The 22,154-nt window shown below is 36.9% G+C and overlaps 1 protein-coding gene across 1 annotated transcript in view; it reads left to right on the top strand.

Moving 5' to 3' along the window:
• The window catches only part of S6kII (Ribosomal protein S6 kinase II), a 245,358-nt gene that overhangs the window by 193,019 nt on the left and 30,185 nt on the right, over window positions 1–22,154 (top strand). Inside the window, exons 11-12 of the mRNA XM_089105528.1 lie at window positions 18,659–18,783; window positions 21,889–22,017. Of these exons, the coding sequence (XP_088961654.1) occupies window positions 18,659–18,783; window positions 21,889–22,017 (254 nt within the window). The remainder of the gene's footprint in view (window positions 1–18,658; window positions 18,784–21,888; window positions 22,018–22,154) is intronic.

The raw sequence follows: 22,154 nt of genomic DNA, 5'->3' as shown, positions 1-22,154 counted from the left end.
AGGTATCCTACATATCTGTAGGAAGTTCCCCTATCCGCCACCTGGGGACGCGCTGAGTGGCCTGAGGGAGGCCCCTGCTGAGAAGGTAACTCAGTAGGTACTCAGCTATTAGTAGGTACTCGGTTATTAGAATATGAATATAGAAACAATATTAATTAATTAGCGTGTAAATAAATGATTAATAGCAATTAATGATTTTAAAGTAAGAAGGCAACATTTTGTTGTCATCTTATATTCATGCATTATATTCAACATTATAGTCATGCATTTCTTATATTCAACTTATATTCATGCATTAACGTTTAGCGCTTGGGCCTGTTTATCCCTTTAACAAAACTGCAGTGAGAACTAAAGTTGAATTCACCGCAGTTAAGGGTCCGAACGGTGTTTTTTCTTGCATCCAAACTATCCTACATCTAGAGAAGAAATAATAGTTTAAAATTTTAATGGATTCTACAATAATAACAGAAAGTGCAGAGTAATACTTGTATATATGACGCAATAAAGATATTGAAATAGACACATCTGGCGACCAGAGTTCATTGAATTTGTAGCCATCCGTCATTATTGGATGTGTGGGCACCGCTGGCACCACTTATTGGATGATTATCGTGCGGGGTCACCACTTTTAAAGGCAAAAATGGCACAAAGAGTTGCTATGCCACTTACTGGAGGGGGACGATCCCTCTTGGGCCCCAAATTAGTGGGATTTCCGCGGTTACTCCAACGGTTCCTTTATACTAACGTGATCGGATAATCTATGGCCACATTTAAAGCCAAAGTTTACCGATAAGATTTTCTAATTAACCCTTTAGTTTCGACCTAAGCTGAAAAGTTAAAAAGAGTACATAGAAAAGGCTTACTATATTCACAGTCACGTGTTATAAAATGAACTAACTAAAAAATGGACTTTTCCTCTCAGCCTTCTAGCCGCAGCACGAGGTGGGGGTTACTAGGGGTGGTGAAGAATCTTTCCAGCCAATCCCAGGACTACTAATTTACTGGTCAATCTCCCTAACTGCGCAATTTTTCCCTCGTGGTCTTTTAAGCACGTACGCAGTTAAGAGGACCCAAAATGGCGTCAAACAAAATAATAGGAAAATCAATATTTATTACTTAAAGAAGGAAAATAATTAAGGGGCCCAAAGAAATGAATCTGGGAGGGACATTTATCTGACAAAACTGGGACCAAGGGTTCCAACACCTCCCTCCTAAGATAAATTGCCCACATCCCCGTTGGATTGGCTGGAAATTCAAACACATTCAAATTAAAATAAATTAAATTAAAATAAACACTAAATTTTCTTTTTATCTTCCTCTGGTCTTCCAGGTTCATTTCGTCCTGAGAGTTCCTGCCGTGCGAGGGTTTCTGCCCTTCCGAGTAGTATAGGGTGCTATAAAGTTTTCCTCATCTATCAGCATCCTATCGTCCTCCTTCGTCGGACATAATTCCAGGATGTCTCCTTCGGGACTCGTAGAAATTCAGTGTGCACAGGATAATCTAAAAAAACAATTTCCTCACTCTTACGTATTCACATTTGAGAGAAGCAGAAAATAAATTTCCGGAATATATAATGATGCCAGCCATAGTGAAGAATTGGCTGGACTAGCTTATTAATTTCCATCCTTGGAATCGAACTTGAACATCGATAAAAAAGTAAATTGCCCCTTGGCATAATTTCAACAAGTTAGTGGCCGAAAATACCCAGGCCTGTGAAAACGATAAGGGTACAGGGAAATGAAGTAAAATTTTGAGCGAACCATGAATCGCTTTTCTCTGGGTCCCATCCCCTAAAATAATCAAATGAATAATGCTCGGCGATGACGGAGGAAGATTATATTGAAGACTGAAAAGACGAGGCTCCAGTAAAGGGATCAAGACCTGTCCGCCAGTTGTGCATTGAGGAAAAGGGCAATCTTTCATGTCTTTCCACAGGGTATAATTACCAAGGACTTCCTCCCCCACAAAATAGAACAAACCCTCTTTTGAGTTGATCAGACCAATATCAGATTCCTTCCCAAATCTTTCCAATCCGACTCGACATTCCATATCTCCCAACTTTCCCCCAACCCGTTGTAGGTCATTCATCTCTATTTTGTAACCATCTTCTTTTATTCCCCATGGGTCTTTGACCTCTTTTTCCCCCTTATTATCTATGTTTTCAAGGCAAAGCCCATCCAACATTTTTTTTATTTTTCGCCACTGCAGGCTGAATCACCAATCACCTTTTAGTTCTCTTTACCTTTGTAGTAGCATTAAATAAATCGTCATGAAATCTGAATTGGACTCCAGTGTCCACCATCTTTGACTGCATTACCTCATTGTAGCTCCATTTAATATCTCTTTTCTCTCTTTTAGTCTTCTTTATTTTTACCGCAGAAACAAATATTTCGTTATCAAATGGGAATTGAACTCCGACATTTGGTTTTTCATATTCTACCAAAATTTCTTGAACTTTCCGGGGAAAAGCGCGTACAATAAATTTCGTCTAATTTTTTTCTGGTACAATCAGTGTTTCATTTTGGCAAATTTTTTTCGGCGTCTCACACTCGTTAAAAGTATTCTCAAGTTTTCCATGTTCTGAGAATTTAGATTTCCGATTTCCGGTATCTCCAAAGTCTCCTCCTACTAAAACATCCACTGCTAGCATAGGTACTAACCCTACTTTTATCGTTTTTCTCTGGACCTTACGGTCCTTCTTTGCAATTTCTATTCTTACCCAAGCAGACGGGCATTAATTCTAGTATCCGTAATAACATAATGGTGTAATAATATTCTTATGGCCTATTTCCGTATCTTTAACCACGTCCATCTGCAAAAAAGATTGCTCACTCCCTGAGTCAATTACCATTTTGGTCAATGTTCCGTTTAATTTGCCTCCTAATTTATTCGATTTAACAAACTAATCAATATTTCCTTGATTATATGCTATAGCCCAATTCGATCTGTTGTAATTTAATTTCTTTTCTTTATTATGGCAATTCGTAGAAAAAGGCAACGAGAAATCAATTTTTAACAGATTATCATCATTTTGACTATCAAGCATTTTTTTCCGATAGGACGGCACAGCCTTCCAATTTGTTTTATGGGCCGGTCTATCTTCCCCCGCAGTTAGCGAAGTATCATGTTTTCCCGTAAAAGTGTTTAATGTCTGGTAATTTTCTTTTTCTCGCAATTGATTCTTAGACAAATTATTATGGCTATCTGACAGCCTAGAAGTTAGTTGTGATAAAATCTCCCTTTCTGGAATTCCCCAGCGGGTCTCTATTAGGCCTATCATGGTTCTTTTAAACTCCTGGTGATATCTTTCTTCTTTCTCTCTTTCTTGTCTATCTCTTTCGTCTTCTCGTTCTCTGGCTCGTCTATCTCGTTCTCTCACTTCCTTCATGAAATTTAATATTTGTTGTCTCTTATCTTTCTCCCTTTCTTTTCTATCTCTCTCTCTTTTTTTTCTATGGGCTTCACTCGCCCTTTTAATCTCATCTCTGTCCGACATAATTTCAAAATTTCGTTTGTCATTATTTCTTTTCAATTCCTTTTCTGAATTCATTTGTTCTATATCTGTCCTATCTCTATCCGTATTTTCTTTTATTCATAATTCTCCTTCATTTGGCACAGACTCTGAGGGGTTAGTTTGTTTTGTTTTTTCATATATGCTTCCTAACTTTTTTTCGTACCCTCTCCTTTTACCGCGTATACTTCTCTCTGATTTTATTAACTCTTATTCAATTAGTCAATCTTGGTAAGTTCAAAAACTGTCACGCAGAAATTATGGTACGCAATTACTATTGTGAATTATCAGCTCCGTGTAATGAGATTCCACAATTTTTCAAACAACCGGAATGTTTTGACTTCATTAGGGAATAACGACTTCTTTCACAACTAGCAGTTTTACGCGAGTGAATTATATCTCCGAAAAACGAATTAACAGGGGTTGGACGAGAAAATAATCAGAAAAACCGCGCGAATATTCTATTAGTGAATTAGCTGGACTAAACTCAAACAGGGGAACTACCCTGCCAAACAGATCACCTATCCTTCCTGGATACTCGTATTCCAAATAAAATCTCCTCCTGGGAAGTTTGCTCAATAGGAAAGGTGCCTTTCACCTTCCTTGTCCAATATGCGCTCCAATTGGCAAATTCTTCTAATTTCCTGTTCTCAATACTCTTATAAGCTTCGTCACTGGAGATCATCTCTAAGTCCGCCAACTCACTCAAATAATAACCCAACTTTCAACGTTTTCTTATCTGTCCTTAAACCCTGTAATACTTTTAAATACGGAGATTCCTCCACTGTAAACTCAACTCATTAATTTCATGTTATTTTTTTATATATTTGTCTAACAAGGCTATAGCCCATTATAGACCTTCTTATTAATTAATTGCGTATTTTTGTCTTTTTATATGCCACCACAATAGACTACTTTCTAGGCCAAATTAATCGTCTCTTCGAAAGCGCAGAATTCTTTTATTATCAGATTTACTGATAGGACCTTAACTCGCTGCCACCACTGTTCGTAGTGTTAGCTACCGATGTCACCACTTATTGGATGTGTGAGTACCGCTGGCACCACTTATTGGAGGTTTATTGTGCGGGGTCACCACTTTTAAAGGCAAAAATGGCGCAAAGAGTTGCTATGCTACTTACTGGAGGTGGACGATCCCTCTTGGACCCCAAATTAGTGGGATTTCCGCGGTTACTCCAACGGTTCCTTTATACTAACGTGATCGGATGGTCTATGGCCACATTTAAAGCCAAAGTTTACCGATAAGATTTTCTAATTAACCCTTTAGTTTTGAACTAAGGTGAAAAGTTAAAAAGAGGACATAGAAAAGGCTTACTATATTCACAGTCACGCGTTATAAAATGAACTAACTAAAAAATGGACTTTTCCTCTCAGCCCGCTAGCCGCAGCACGCGGTGGGGGTTACTAGGGGTGGTGAAGAATCTTTCCAGCCAATCCCAGGACTACTAATTTACTGGCCAATCTCCCTAACTGCGCAATGTTTCCCTCGTGGTCTTTTAAGCACGTAAGCAGTTAAAAGGACCCAAATTGGCGTCATTGAAAATAATAGGAAAATTAATATTTATTACTTAAAGAAGGAAAATAATTAAGGGGCCCAAAGAAATGAATCTGGGAGGGACATTTATCTGACAAAACTGGGACCAAGGGTTCCAACAGTCATCTTGCACCTTATCATCTTTTCATCTGCTTTATAATCTGTAGCCCCACTCATATATGGACTATTTTTTTGTCCTTTTCAATATTTTTCTGTACTTTCAGTTGAAAAACTTATTTTTCTAAATTTTAATTTCTGATTGTTAATTAGACCATGCCGGAAAATTCGGCTCCCTCAAGTTGGTTTCAGGCATCATCCCCTGTCCCCACTCTGCACCCACCAACACTCTATCACAACTAGGGATTGTAAATTAAGAAAAAGCTTACTATTAAACGGCCATTCTGTTTCAGGAGTCGCTCTTAAAGAATTGGGACAAAAAGGCAAAACTTATGATGAATTAGAAGTATACGTATAATAAAGTATATACGTATACTATATACTAAACTATAATTTCGTATACTATATACTAAACTATAATTTCGTATACTATATACGTATACTATATACTAAACTATAATTTAAACTATAATATACTACGTAATGATTTCTTTCTATTTTAAGTTTTGATGTTGCTCCTTACTTTCAGTTAAAAAACCCCTTTTTTAAAATTTAATTTCTAATCGTTCTTAAATAATGCCGGGAAATCTGGCTCTCCTTCATGAATAATCCCTTCCTCCAAGTAAAAATTCCGCCATGAAAAGCTCTTTTCACGTGAAATCCCTCCCTTCCAGGGTAACTCCCCCCAGAAAATTCCATTCTTTCTGAAAATTCCACCCAGAAACTTTCTTGCGGAAGATCTCAGGTGAAAAGTGTTTCTTGCGCACTTTCATTTAAAAAAAAACTTTAATTTCTGATTGTTTTTAAAATCATGCCGGGAATCCCCTCCATGAAAAGTTTCCCAACAAAAAGCCAAAAAAGGGCATTTTCGATCGAAGATTTTTTTTTTGGGGGGGGGGGGAGAGGGGTAAAAAAGAAACTTTTAAAAACGCATCAAAAATGTGAAATTGATATCTACTCCCTTATGATTTCTGGGTATATTTTTAGTCTACGCTGTAATTCTGTAAGCGAAGATTAACATTAAACCCCAAAATGAGCAGAATTTATTCCATACAGGAGGGTAATTGCCCCTTCCTCATCCACACCTCCACGTCAAAGTCAAAGAAACTTCGGACTGTGCTCATTAGATCAGAAATTAAGAGTTCTAGTCCTTTTTCTTGAAGTCCAACTTACTTTACTTTACTTTCGGCGGGAACCAGACGATGAACTGTCCTGCCCGGCACCAAAGGATCTTGGGATGACTTCCGACGACCACTTGGACCTGTCGGCTGCAGCTTCTCCGGCGATCTTCAGCCAGTGTTTGTCCCGTCTCCGACCGTGTCTCTTGAATCCTCCCCACGGTTCCAGGTCCTCCTTGAATTTTTGCCGCAGGTTCTTCTTTTGTCCTCTTGGTTTACGTTTCCAGGAGGGGGCTGGTTTGCAGACAAGGACGTTTCGACATATCGTCCCTTCGGGACGGCGCAATGTATGGCCGAGGAGCTTCCGGCGACGTCTTTTAATGATAAGCGATAGCTCTTCTGATTGGCCACAGCGACTCCTTACTTCACTATTGGAAATCCTGTCCCATCTCTTAATGCGGAGGATGTAACGAAGGCAGCGGTGGTCGAACACGTTCAAATTTCTCGCATCTTCAGTCTTGATCGGCCATGTCTCGCAAGCATAGAGTAGTACTGCTCGAACAGTTGCACCATAGATTCTGACTTTTGTTTTGGTTGAGATCTCCCGTCTGGTCCATAATGCTTTTTTCAAACTAGTTAAGACTCCCCAGGCTTTTGCTATGCGGGCAGAGGTATCCTTTTCAGCTCCGCCATCTGATGTTATGATAGAGCCAAGATACTTGAATTCCTCAACGCTTTCTATTGGCTCACTGTCGAGGGTAACTTGGCAAGGAGCAGGTTGCCTGAGAGCCAATACTTTAGTCTTTGCGCCGCTGATGGCCAGTCCGATGCGCTTTGAGACCTCATAGGTATCGTCGATCATGCCTTGTAAGCTGTCGGCGGTAGTTTCCAGCTCAGCAACGTCGTCTGCGAAGTCCAGATCCGTCAGGGGCTGGAGGAAACCAGCTATTTGTCCGAAAACTATTCCGCTGTGGTTTCTCATTGCATTATACATGATCCAGTCTATCGCATAGTTGAATAATATAGGCGAAAGGGGGCATCCCTGCTTTACCCCAAACTCCACTGGAAACTTAGGGGTGTCCTTGCCGGAAAAAACGGACGCAAGTTTCAATGTCCTTATACGCACTTCGGAGTATCTCAATGAGCTCCTGTGGTGCACCGCCTTCAGCCATAATTCTCCATAGCTCCTCTCTGATGAGAGAGTCGAAAGCAGCTGCAAATTCAATAAAGGCGATGAGAAGGGGTAGATGAAACCTTCTGTACTGGTGAAGGATGAGGCGAATCGTCAATATCTGTTCTGGACAGCCTCTGCCTGGTCTGAAGCCTGCTTGTTCAGGACGGGTTAACTTGTCACGTGCGTCTTTGAATCGATTCAAAAGAATGACGCAGAAGATCTTCATGGCATGGTCGATCTGGGAGATACCTCTATAGTTTCCGCAAATGGCCTTATCTCCTGTTTTGTATAGCGGAACGAGGACTGATACTTTCCAGTCTTTTGGGAAGGTCTTCGTCGTCCACACCTGGACAAAAAGGTGGGTTAGGCGGCATAGTAGAGTTGGTGAGGACTTGAACATTTCAGAAGGGATCCCATCCTCTCCAGGAGTTTTATTGTTCATCATGCACTTCAGCGCTTTTTGTACGTCCGCAATACTTGGCGGATCAAGGTTTATTGCGTAGGGCTCTCTAGCAGCACTCGAGAAGGCAGGTAGATCGCAGGGGGGTTTGACAGGGTTCAGTAGCTCAGAAAAATGCTCTCGCCAGCGTTCCATGCGTCCTTCTTCTGTTCGGATGAGTTCTCCGGACTTATCTTTCAGTGTGTCAGCCGTTACAGGAGCTTTTCCTGTCGCTTCTTTCAGGAGTTTGAACATTTTCCTGCTGTTGTGGCTCTTGGACGCTTGTTCAAACTCATTCACCAGATCTGACCAGTACTGGTCTCTGTCCCGTTTCAGTGACTGTTTAACTGCTTTGCGGGCTACTTTTAAGGGTTCTTTTGCACCTCCCACGAGGGGTCGCTTCTTCTCAACTAGTTCTATGGTGTGGTTAGAGATCCAGGTGCGCTGTTTTCGTTTTGTGCGGCCAAGCACCTCCTCAGCTCCGTCCTGTGTCGCAATTTTTATCTGCGCCCATTCTTCATCGACGTGTGAAAGACGGTTTAAGGCTTCGAACCGGTTGCTTAGCTTTAACTCGAAGTCGGCTTTAATTTCCGGGCATCTTAGGTTTGACACATCGAAGCGCTTCCCTGCCTTCTGTCGCTTCTGTCCACTAAGGCGGTGGCGGACTTTGAAAGTGAGGAGACAGTGGTCAGATCCATCTGAAGATCCTTTGTCTGCTCTTCTGTATACCCGGGCACCTGTGCAGGAGCTCCTCCATCTTCTGCTGACTAAGATGTGGTCTATCTGGGCTGTTGTTACGCTGTCGTTTGAACGCCATGTAACGAGGTGAAGTCTCTTGTGCTCAAAGAGAGTGTTTGTGACGCATACGTTGTTGTATCTGGCTAGCTGTAAGAGCCTTTCTCCATTGATGCATCTGTCAACAACGGTGTGGCGGCCAATAACTGCTGCTGTGTCGGGGTCTACTCTGCCGAGCCAGTCGTTCCAGTCTCCAGCTACAAAGAGCATGTCACGCCTTGGTGTCTTGTCGATGATTCTTTGTAGGTCATAATAAAAGGCATCTTTGACCGTGTCACTACTGTCCCTTATCGGAGCTTACACGGCGATTATGGTTATGTGGCTAATGTGGCCTCTCAGTCTGATCATGGCGATCCTTGGTGACACTGGCTCCCAAGAGGTGACGCATGATGCAGTAGGACCGTCTATTAGGAACCTAACTCCTTGCTGGCCGGAACCATCATTGGGACCCGAGTTGTAGAAGTGGAATGAGTCAGATTCGGAAACGGTCAATTCTTTGGACAGGACATCATTAAGTCTCGTTTCTGACAGACAACAAACGTTGATTTAATACTTCTGCAGCTTCCTTGCAAGGAGCAGTTGCGTGGATACCAGCTTGCAGCTGCGAACATTCCAAGTGCCAATATTCAGATGTTTTCTTGATCGGGCGGCTTGCATACTTGTCGGGCCAGGCACCACCCTGACCTGGTCCGCGTCGGCTACCGCGAACGCCGTAATAGTAGTATCTCTCTGCATTTGATCTTCAATATCCATTGGTGTTTCATGTGAATTGACTTGACCAAAGGCTCCCCAGACCCTTGGCACCCCATTGCGCTAACTATTCTATTTGTTGGGCAAGGCTATTAATAGAATGCTATACCACTCCACCACTGTGAGGTGCAACTTAGGGCTCTCCTCCCGGCTCGCTAGGGACGGGGGCGTGAATCCTCGCTCCGAGGCCCCAACCATAGCTTGGGAGCACTCGTGCTTATCAGGCCCTGATTCCCACCTAGGAGGTCGGGAGGTTGGAGTGAAGTCCAAAGGGATTGGAGACCAACCAGCTGCATGGGGATGATATTTTCTGGGGGGGGGGTTTCCTGTTTTTTTTCTGGGGGTATTTTCCATGGGGGGCTATTTTCCGTTGAGTGTATTTCCCGGGAAGGGGGGAGGGGGTAAACGCCGACCACCGAAAAAGGACAAGGAAAGATAAAAAAAAGACTGCTAATATCTTTAGATGCGTCAAACGAGGCATACTCGATGCCGATAAAAACCAGAAAAGAACAGAAACGTCTAACAATAAGAAAAAAGGAACTGCAACTAATCAAGTGAAGAAGAGAAGGGGAAAATCAGAATTGCTCATCAATGAAACTAAAAGTAATTAAAATCCAACCTTCATTAGACTGGACTCTCATTACCTGGATGGGGTTGGAGTAGCTTAAATACATTTGTTTTTTTTGTGTGGGAGTTATTGTTTTTGGTTTTCTTTTTTTTAATATTGTTTTTAGTTTTCTTATCCCTTCTTGCGCTGTTCTTGTTGTTCCATTCTTCTGGTTTCGTATTGATTTCGTTTTTATTCTTTTGTTTTACTAATATGAACGAGTAAATAAATCTTAAAACGAGTTCAGCTAAAATTGAACATGTAAATCAAGCTTAAAACGAACAAGATATCTTACTATTGTAGCATAAACGAAGCCCAAAACATGCAGAAACTTAATAAACAATCATAGCAAACAAACATACGACATGTGCTAACATAAATGAATAAATAAACCTTAAAACGAATAAAACAAATTGAATTTATAAATCAAGCTTAAACGAACAAAAATCACCACAAACAAGAGTATGGGTACTGCCTCCTTCCCTAACTGTAAAAGTATAAAACCTACTGCGTCATTGGCGCTTTACTGAAAATAAAAAAAACAAGTTTTTTAAACTGAAAGTAAGGAGTAACATTAAAACTTAAAACAAACAGAAATTATTCCTTATATAAAAGGGACTGTCCCCTCCTCAACGCATCGCTCTTTACGATAAAGTTTTTTATTCTTTTAAAAAATAAATTTTTGATACACAGTCAAACTTTAGCATAAAGAGCGAGGCTTTGAGGAGGGGACAGTCCCTTTCATATACGGAATAATTTCTGTTCGTTTTACGTTTTAATGTCGCTCCTTTCTTTCAGTTTAAAAAACTTGTTTTTTTTATTTAATTTTCGAACGTTTTTGAATAAATGCAGGTTTTGATCTGGGCTCACCGTACATGAATAATTAAAACAAAATTTTCATATTAATTTTACTTTTAGTTGGTTAAATGGCTTTCTCGAAAGTTGTTTATTTTTATTTACAAACGTTTTTATTAGTAATAAGTATACGTAACTTACGAATTAACTTACGTAACGAACTTTTATCTTCATATATTTTTAATACGTTTATTGTGGGGTTCGCCCCCTAGTCAATACCTTGCTCTTTAAGCGAAAGTTCGAATTTTGTTCCAATTCTTTAAAAATGACCGTTTAATTACAAAGGCCGTTAATTAGAATAAATAGCTCTTATGAAAGTACTAAAAAATCTTTGGCTTAAAGAGCGAGGCATTGACTACGGGGTCAACCCAATCATATATGTAATATTTTCTGTTCGTATAAAGTTTCGATGTTGCTGCTGTTGCAGTTGAAATACTTGTTTTTTTATATTAAATTTCTGATCTTTTTTTAAATAATGCTGGGAAGTCCGGCGTCCCCTTCATAGCAATGTCCCTTCCCCAATGAAAACTTCCTTCATGGAAAGATTCTCCCACATAACCCCCGACCCCCCCCCCAATACCAGGAAAAATCTCCCCTGAAAACGTCTGTATACTTCCAAATAACCAATACTATATGTTAACAGTGGGTAAAGTTCATAACCTTCAGCCCTCTCCTGCGAACTTCGGAGGATTAAATCATTCTAAAAGACATATATATAATGTTTTTGACCATATTGAACAAAATGGCTATATAAAAATTTTGATCGGGTGACTTTGGGAAAAAAATTAGCGTGGGAGGGGGCCGAGTTTCACTCCATTTTTTTGGTCACTTAAAAAGGGTACAAGAACTTTTAATTTCCATTCCATTGAGCCCTCCCAAGATATTCTAGGACAACTGGGTCGATACGATCACCCCTGGGGAAAAAACAAACAAACAAATAAACACGCACCCGTGATCTTTCTTCTGGAGAAAAATGCAAAATTCACGCTTTTGTAGGTGGGAGCTTGAAACCTCTACAGTAGGGTTCTCTGATACGCGGAATATGATGGTGTGATTTCCATTAAGGTTCTATAACTTTTAGGGGTCTTTCCCCCTTTTTTCGAAAATCAGCCAAATTTTCTCAGGAGCCTAACTTTTGATGGGTAGGATTAAACTTGATGAAACTTATATATTTGAAATCAGCATTAAAATCTGATTCTTTTGATGTATCTATTTGTATCAAAATACCGTTTTCTAGAGTTTCGGTTACTGTTGAGCTGGGTCGCTCCTTACTTACAGTTCGTTCCCACGAACTGTTTGATGAACTATATTACAAATGTTTTCTTAAATACTTATTACAACACTGAAAATGAAAATGAATTTACAGTACAATTGAATTTTGAAATAATGGTCTTTTCAGCAGCTGATATCCTATATCAAATTTTTAGTTTAATCTTATTTTTTCCCAAAACCGTTCACGACAAATTTAATATCACTGCAAACAAGCTAACAATTTAGCTAATGCCTCCTTCCCTAACTGTATAAATATAAAGCCTACTGTGTCATTGGCGCTTCATTGAAAGCGAATCATATTACGAATATTCACTTTTCTAGTTATTACAGCATTGAAATGAAAATAAAAATTACACTTCTCAAATTTTACATATTCAATTTTATTTATTATAAAAAAAGAATTTTACTTTTTTAGTTTTATTTATTTCAATGGAATTAAACCTTTAGCGTCCTTATAGTATATCAAACGCTAAATGCATATTAAATGCGTTCATATCTTGCGGCAATTAAATGTTTCTGCTTTTACTATAAAGCATTACATTCAGATGCATACTGGTGCAGAAATTTTAGCCCACTTCGCCACTGCATGTGTGGGCGTTTCTGACAGATAACAAGCTGAACATGTACCACATTAAATAAGGAGCAACATTAAAACTTAAAATAAACTGAAGTTATTCCGTATATGAGGAGGGCTGCCTCTTCATCATTCCTCGCTCTTCATGCTAAAGTTTTTTAGTATTTTTACTTCTTATTCTAATTAAACGGCCCTTGTCTTTCAAAACTCCTTCTTAAAGGATTGTGACAAAAATTCTAAATATAGTGTAAAGATCGAGATATTGAGGAGGGGGCAGCCCCTCATATGAAGAATATCTTCTCTTCGTTTTATGTTTTCATATTACTCCTTACTTTCAGTTGAAAAAACTTGTTTTTTTTTGTTTAATTTCAGATCGTTTTTCAAATAATACCAGAAAATACGCCTCCAACGTTCATGGAAAGCTCCCCCCCCTCCCTACGAAAAATTCCCCAATTCCTGCCGAAACATTTCTTGCGGACAATTCTGCCTGTAAAATTATCTTTAGCCTGCTTTTATATAAAGAATACATATATTTTATTAAATTTCGTTTTTCAAATCATGTCGGAAATCGCCCATCCTTGGAAATTTTTTACCAGAAACCTACCACCCTTTGGAAAGTTTGGAAAAATCCTTACGCGAAAAATCCCCCCCCCTCTCATGGAGAATAGGTTTGGCAAGGAAAATTCCCTCACGGAAAATGTCTCCTGTAGAAAAAACACGGAAAAATCCCCGAGACAATTCCAACCCTACTGTAAAATTTCCCCAGAAAATTTCCACGGTGAAAATTGAGTCGCCAAAGAAAGAGTAAGACAAAAAAAACGAACATGATATAGGCATTCCTGCAAATTTCCCCATTCCCCGTATAAAATTGCCCAGGAAAATCACCCCCGGAAACCTCCCTCCAAGGAAAATTCTCCCATTGGACCCCCCCCCCCCCCCTGAAAGATGTTTCTTTACTTCCCAAGAACAAATATTATGTGCAAACAATGAGGAAACTTCATAAATTGCTACTCTTTCTTCGGGGGCTATGGGGGTCATGTCATCCCTGACATGTCATCCTATTGGGCCTTTCAACTATGCTGAAGAAAATGGGTATCTAGAAATTTGATCCTATGACTTGTACTAGTTGCCTTTCAATCTTTTGGTCACTAAAAAGGGGGACTAGAACTTTTAGTTCCTGTTCCAATGAGATTTCTCCTGATTTTCTAGAACCCTTGGTTAGATATGATCACCCCTCAAAAAAATAAAAATAAATAATTACGCGTGAGTAATCTTTCTTCTGGCAAAAAAAAACTACAAAACTCTACATTTTTTCAGATGGTAGCTTAAAATCTCACAGTATGGTCCTCTGATACGCTGAATCTGGTACGATTTTCATTGTTTCCTTGGGTTTGGGGGGGTTTATCCTCTTTTTCAGAAATAAGGCAGATTTTCTCAGGCTCGTAGCTTTTGATGGGTAACATTCAACTCAATGAATTTATATTGATAATCAGCATAAAATGTTAATCTTTTTGATGTATCTGTTGCATTGTTGGGTACTTGTGTGGAATCTGATAAACACGCAAGATGTGTATTCAAGATCAGATAGGCATTTGACCGGATAATGCCTAGACGCTGTATAAACAAAGGGTTTCTCACTCTTGGAACCATATTTAAACTTTAGTTTTTTTGGGGTTTAGGGGGAATAAAAGGTACCTAGTTTGGGTTAGGTTAGGTTACGTATTTAATATATGCTATGCTTTACCCCCACCCCTTAATGTGCAAATATATAGCCCAAATTTGTTTCGTAAACTATTATATTTTTATCCTATTTTGTTTTATTTCATTATCATTAATATAACTTCACTTCTCGCGTGTTTGTCGGATTCTACACAAGTACCCATTGTTGTTATGAAAATTCTGTTTTTTTTAGTCTGGGTGACTAATGGGCCGAGTCACTTCTTACTTATAGGTTGCTACCGCAAAATGTTTGATTCTTTTAGTTTATTAAATAATAAAAAAAAACAAGTTTTTTAAACTGAAAGTAAGGAGCGGCATTAAAACTTACGGAATAATAATTACGGAATAATTTCTGTTCGTTTTAAGTTTTGATGTCGCTCCTTACTTTCAGTTTAAAAAACTTATTTTTTTATTTAATTTCTGATCGTTTTTTAGTTAATGCAGCTTTTATTTTGGCTCACCGTCATTGAATAAGCAAACAAAATTTGCATAAAAATTTTACTCTTCTTTTGCGAAATGGCTGTCTCTAAATTTGGTTCTGACGTAATTTACAAATTAACTTACGTAACGAACTTCTATATTCGTATATTTTTCTTTTGGCAAAAAATACATTGCGGATATAGTTGCAGATTTTTGCAGATATGAGCTTGAAACCTATGTAATTGGGTTTTCTGATACGCTGAATCTGACGGTGGGATTTTCATTAAAATTCTTTCACTTGTAGGGGCTGTTTCCTCCCTCTTTAAAAAATCAGGTAAATTTTCTCAGGCTCGTAGCCTTTGATGAGTAATACTAAACTTAATACAATTTATATATTTAGAATCAGCATTATAAGCCCATTCTTTTGGTACATTTATTGACATCAAACTTCCGTTTTTAAAAGTTTCGATTACTATTGAGCCGTATCGCTTGTTTTTTTTTTTTTTTATTTTTTTTTTTTATTACGTATATGTTATTACGTATATGTGGGGGTTCTCCCCATAGTCAATACCACGCTCTTTACGTTAAAAGTTAAAAAAAAATTTTAACTCACAAACCCCTGAATCACAAAGGCCGTTTAATTAGAATATATAACTCTTTTGAAAGCACTAAAAAAACTGTAGCGTAAAGAGCGAGGTATTGACTTGGGGGAGAACCCCCTCATATACGTAATAATTTCTGTTCGTTTTAAGTTCTAATGTTGCTTCTTACTTTCAGTTGAAAAAACTTGTTTTTTTTTAATTTAATTTCCGATCGTTTTTTAAATAATGCTTGGAAATCCGGCGCACCCTTCATAGAAATGTCCCTTACCCCAAAGAAACATCCTCCACGGAAAGATTCTCCCGAGTAACCCCCTCCTCCATCCCCCCCCCCCAGAAAAAAATCCTTCCTGAAAATGTTTGTATAATTCCCAATAACCAATACAATATGTAAGCAATGGGCAAAGTTCATATCTTGCAGCCCATCCCCTGGGAACTGTGGGGGATTAAGTCATCCTAAAAGACATATTTATTAGATTTTCGACTTTGAACAAAATGGCTATCTCAAAATTTTAATTGGGTAACTGAGAAAAAAATGAGCGTGGGAGGGGGCCTAGTTGCCCTCCATTTTTTGGAGGGCACGCAACGTGATCTTTCTTCGAGCAAAAAATGCAAATTTCCACCTTTTTGCAGATAGGAGCGTGGAACTTCTTTATTAGTGTTATCTGATAAGCTTAATGTGATTGTATAATTTTTTTTGAGGTTAATTAGAAATTAAAACTTACACATTATCGTAGATAAGAGCTTAAAGCTTCTTTAATAATGTTCGTAGATGATCTAGAATTTCATATTGTAACTTTCGTTAAAGTTAATTTAAAAAAATTGCAAATTAAACATAATTTTATTGTTTAAAAAAAATTGAGTTGTGCGAAAGTCAAACTTTAACGTAAAGAGCGAGGCGTTGAGGAGGGGACAGCCCCTTTCATATACGGAATAATTTCTGTTCGATTTAAGTTTTAACGTCGTTCCTTACTTTCAGTTAAAAAAACTTTTTTTTTTTATTTCATTTTTGAACGTTTTTTAATTAATGCAGGTTTTGATTTTGGCTCACTGTGCATGAATAATTAAAACGAAATTTGCATATTAATTTTACTTTTATTTGGTTGAATTGCTTTCTCGAAACTTATTGAATTTTATTTACGAACGTTTTTATTAGTAATAAATATACGTAACTTACGAATTAACTTACGTAACGAAGTTCTATATTCATATATTTTTAATACTTATATTAGAGGGTTTGCCCCCTAGTCAATACCTTGCTCTGTAAGCTAAAGTTCGAATTTTGTTCCAATTCTTTAAAAATGACCCTTAATCACAAAGGCCGTTAATTAGAATAAATAGCTCTTATGAAAGTACTAAAAAAATCTTTGGCTTAAAGAGTGAGGCATTGACTAGAAGGTGAACCCAATCATATAGCTATTATTTTTTTGTCAGTTTTAAGTTTTGATGTTGCTCATTAGTTTCAGTTGAAAAACTTGTTTTTTTACATTTAATTTCTGATTTTTTTTTTTCAAAATAATGATGGGAAACCCGGCACCCCCGTCATAGCAATGTCCCTTCCACACTGACCCCGTCTGTCATGAACAGATCCTCCCATATAAACTCCGACCCACCCCCACCCCCCACTACTAGCAAAAATTCCCCCTGAAAACGTCTGTATACTTCCCAATAACCAATACTGTATGTTAACATTGGGTAAAGTTTACAACTTTCAGCCCTCCCCCTGGGGGCTTCGAGGGATTAAGTCATCCTAAAAGACATAGTTATAATATTTTCGACCATGCTGAACAAAATGGCTATCTCAAAATTTTGATCGGGTGACTTTGGGAAAAAAATTGGAGGGCATGGGAGGGGGCCTAGTTGCCCTCCATTTTTTTCCACTTAAATAGGGCACTAGAACTTTTAATTTCCGTTCCAATGAGCCCTCCCACGATATTCTAGGGCAACTGGATCAATACGATTAACACTGGGGAAAAGAAAAAAACAACAACAAAAAACAAATAAACACGCATCCGTGATCTTTCTTCTGGCAAAAAATACAAAATTCCACATTTTTGAGATAGGAGCTTGAAACATCAACAGTAGGGTTCTCTGATACACTGAATATGATGGTGTGATTTTTATTAGGGTCTATAACTTTTAGGGGGTCTTTCCCCCTTTTTTCGAAAATCAGCCAAATTTTCTCAGGCGCGTAACTTTTGATAGGTAAGATTAAACTTGATGACACTTATATATTTGAAATCAGAATTAAAATCCGATTCTTTTGATGTATCTATTGCTACCAAAATTCCGTTTTTTAGAGTTTCGGTTACCATTTAGCCGGGTCGCTCCTTACTTACAGTTCGTTACCACGAACTGTTTGATTCTGCTGGGATAAATTCAGTTTTAAGATAAAACCAAGGGAAAAGGATCAGAAAACCTAGCGAGTATCGTGAATAAAGTAAAATTAATCGCTATATAAAAAAAATTAAAAAAAAAACGTAAAAAGGCTTATGTTTTTTAAAAACAATACTTGCTTTAAAGGAAAAAAGGCTGTAGTATTGCTCAAAAACTCTGCCCTAGAAAATTGCTTAAGCTGGAAATGAGCAAAGATAAAATTTTGTGACACAAAAAAAAAAAAATCCATGAACAAAGTATAGAACTAAACAAAAAGAAAAACAAGGAAGAATTAAAGGAACGAAAAATGAAATTGAAATTCGGAATACTACACATCCTCAATGTACAGAAAGATTAGACAACAGCAGAATCAGTTGCATAGTAACGAATGAAAAATTGATTGCGCCGTTTATTCAAGCAAAAACTGTATTGATGTTTGATAGCATGAATCGTGAGCGGAAATATGACTAGATGGAAACGCCGCAAATCAGTGAGGGAGAGGGGGTACATGGGCACAAATAATTTTAAATATAAAAAATTAATGGAATTTAATGGAAAAACAAAATAGAACTACGATTGAAGCAGATTCTCAACGTACAGAATGATTAGAATACAGTAGAAATAGATGCATAAAACAGAAAAAAGAGATGAAACAAAATAAGAGAAAAATATAATAAAGTAGATTCATTAACGAAATGTGATCAGGAATCAGCGAAACGCGTGAGTAATTTATGAATCAGCTAAAATAAAGAAGATAAACCAACTTTTTATTTTTGTAGATTCACCTGCCATTCCTCCATCTGCCACTGCTCACGAGTTGTTCAGAGGGTTCAGTTTTGTTAACCCTAGTTTATTCCCGGAAGGCCACGAGCAAACAAATGGCAATGATGTCAGTTCATTCAAGGTATTTCCTTTTTTAGTATACACCAAAACTAAAAAAGTACAAAAAGAAAAGAAAAAAACGAAACGGCAAGAAAAACACTCTACCCAAAGACGCGCCCTTAGCACATGCTAAAAAAAAAGCATCGATGACCTAAAAGAAATGACGAAATAAAAGCTTTTTTTAATCTAAATGAATGACTAAAACATATAATTCCATCCCTGGTGTACGGTCCAGAGATCACTATCAATTTCGTTACTGAGCTTCTATCAAGTCATTCTATTGGTAAGTCTACCGGGATTGGTCTAATAAGTGTATAATCCTATACATACATAATATAAGTCTATATAAGTCGATAATTCTATACTTATAATACGTAAATCTATATAAGTTCATACGTGTGTAATAAGTATGTTGGTCTATAAGTGTACCGAGATCTAATTTGTCATTTAGCTGCTAAGAATCAACATTTGAATACGAAAAGAACAGACGATGAATTGCATAAAAAATAAATACAAAAGTTTAAAACTTCGTGTTCAAGGCTTCATGTCCAAATTTACTTTTATTCCCTAACACAAAGAATATGACCTTATTTTTTTTCGTACAATGTTGACTTATCCGTAACTTATTTTGAGTTTCTTATTTCATTTTTATTTCTTTATAAGTAAATTATTTTCTTTTTCATTGTGCAATACATGACGGATGACGGAATATGGCCTAGAAAAAGATTTTTTTTTTTTTTTAAGTAACTGCGAATAGCAATGTTGACTGATCCGTAGCTTATTTTTAGTAACTGGCACTTTGATATCTGCTTATAAAAAAATTCAAGCATTTAACACGAAGGTTTAAAATTTCATTTTTATTTAGTTAATTAAATATTTCGTATTAAAATATTAAATATTTTTACTATTTATGTTAAAAATTAAATATTTTCTAATCAAATGCTGAATAAAAAATTCTATATTATTAAGCATTAAAATTTTAATAAATATTAAAAAGTTAGTTGTACCTCTTCAATTTCACCTAACACACATTTATTTCTGATGAACAGCTTAGAATGACTGTATTTACTTATATAACCGGAAAGAAGTTACAAGTATTTAAAGTTTTAAAATTGTTAAATTTTAAAAAATTAAAAACTTTTCAAGGTGTTTATTTTCTCTTTTGTATTTTAACATACGTAGAGAGCCTTAAGAGCAATTAGCAATAACTGTGGCTAATCAAGAGTTTTGTTTGATTATTGGTTTAGCTCAGCAATGCTTATTTATTATAAAGGGAAGCAAGGGTGTACCCAGGATTTTGCTCGGGGGGGGGGGGTATTTTTTGGATTAGTTTTTATAAATAAACAATTTTAAAAATCCACCAAAAATTTGTTTATATGTATTTTTTTTTACGGTTTCAAGAGTCGAAAAAAAAGTTAGGGGGGGGGGTCAAACTCGGGCCCCCCTCTCCTGGATATGTTCTTGCAAAAAATAACTTAAATGTTCATCGTTTGAGCTATTTCCTCTTTTCTCCAAAAGATGTGAAGGGACTTTTTTAGGAATATTTGGTGTGAAGGGACCCTTTTAGGAAAATTTAATATGAAGGGACCTTTTTAAGAATATTTATTCGGAAAAATGAACACCTTTCCTAGTAATCCACAGTTTCTTTTGATCAATCAGAGGATAAATAGATTTTCTCTCAAGACGCTCTGTGTTCAAAACTTTTTTCTGAATGCCGTCTTTCGAGAGTGATTACTAAAGTAAATATTTAACTTTCGAGTTTAAATTGTATACAAAGAATAGCTCACCAAAAATATTGATGTTCATAAGAGTTAAATATTTCTTCTTTTTCAAGTAAATTAAAGTGTTTTGGAAAAGTGTTTTTTTTTTAATCTGGATTTAAGGGAGAACTTTAAATGAATTTCTAGTTTTAATTTGCATGTGAGGAAAAGTTTGCAAATCTGGGCATTCACATTGTTCACATTTTTATTCTTTCTTTAAGCGAACATCTTTATTTATTTTATAGTAGTTTAACATATTTAAACTATAATATATTTAAATTTATTTTAACGATATTAAAGTTATTATAATATTAAGTGACAATTTATTCGTTTGTCATTGGAATTGAAGGGAAAATTACAATATGAATGTCTTTTGTTGGGTAGGGCGTTGGGTAGGGGGTATATATCCTAGGCGTTAAAAGGAAAAATCCGAAAACTCGGTCTTAAAACTTGATTTTGTTTTTACATTTTACAACCATAATATGAACGTATTTAGAATGTCATTTTATGCAGGTTTATTGAACATTATATATGGGTTTGTATCGTTATAGCTTATAGAACATAGATCATAGATATATTTGTCTTTAAGGATATTTAAGCATCCTAGAATTATGTAAATACAATGGTTATATAGCAGAAACTCTTAATCAGTTAAAGTTTAATCAGTAAGAACTGATAACTGATTAACCATAGATTTCTACTGAATTGACGCCACTGAAAACTTGCCTTTTAATCGTTTTGCGTTTTCTCGTATAAAATTGGACTATTTTTCCAAAATTGGGATACAAAATAAGGGTATTCTTCTGTTTCTACCTGAAACTTGATCTTGAGGCAAATGCAGGGGACTAAAGCGCTGGACAGAACTCGCGCTTCCAGCGCTAGACAAAAGCAAGGGACTAAATCGCTGGATCAGTTGCTGGACAGAAAGTCTGAAGCACGATTCCACCTTTCTTTTTCCTGGTTAAATACTTTGTCGGGTTTTATTTTCAGAGCTTTAGGATTCAGATTAGAATAGGAAATTTAACGTGCCACAGACATGAGGAGCAAGGTGCATTCACACAGGGAGTTACTGCGGACATTCACACAGGAAGAGGAGTCTTCAGATCCGAGCCTTATTTAAAATTTCAAGGTTTTTTGTAGAATGTTCGAAGTATCTTCTTAATTTTAAAGAATGCTTCATGTAAAATTTTAGTTGGATTCTAAGATTTGGTGTTACAGAATTTTAAATTATGGTTCTGCTAAAGTTTACACCTTGGCTTTTGACGATACTAGCTGGAATTGTAGCGAAATAATATTTATTGTATTTTATTATGAGTAATATTATAGTTTTATTATGAATAAAATCATAATGTGTTATTTTATTTTAGAAAATATTCAGTAGCAAATTGAGTCCCATATCTGAAGATTATGAAATACTAGAAACAATTGGAAAGGGGGAATATGCCGTGTGTAAAAGATGCATTCACCGTGGCTCAAGGAACGAATATGCAGTAAAAGTAAGTTTTTGTTTTTAGGTCTATTAAACCCTTAAATTTACTATCTTTTTTAATTTTAACTGGAGAAAAAAGATGTTGCAATATTCTTTAATGAACTATATTTTGTCTTAACTCTGAAAATTAACTAAACTCTTTTA

This window comes from Artemia sp. Qi Xiang Cuo, chromosome 2 (genome assembly GCF_049724085.1).
Source record: "Artemia sp. Qi Xiang Cuo chromosome 2, ASM4972408v1, whole genome shotgun sequence".
In the NCBI taxonomy this organism is placed as follows: domain Eukaryota; kingdom Metazoa; phylum Arthropoda; class Branchiopoda; order Anostraca; family Artemiidae; genus Artemia; species Artemia sp. Qi Xiang Cuo.
The sequence above is the reverse complement of the archived record's forward strand: the minus strand, read 5'-3'. Positions and strand labels throughout refer to the sequence as shown.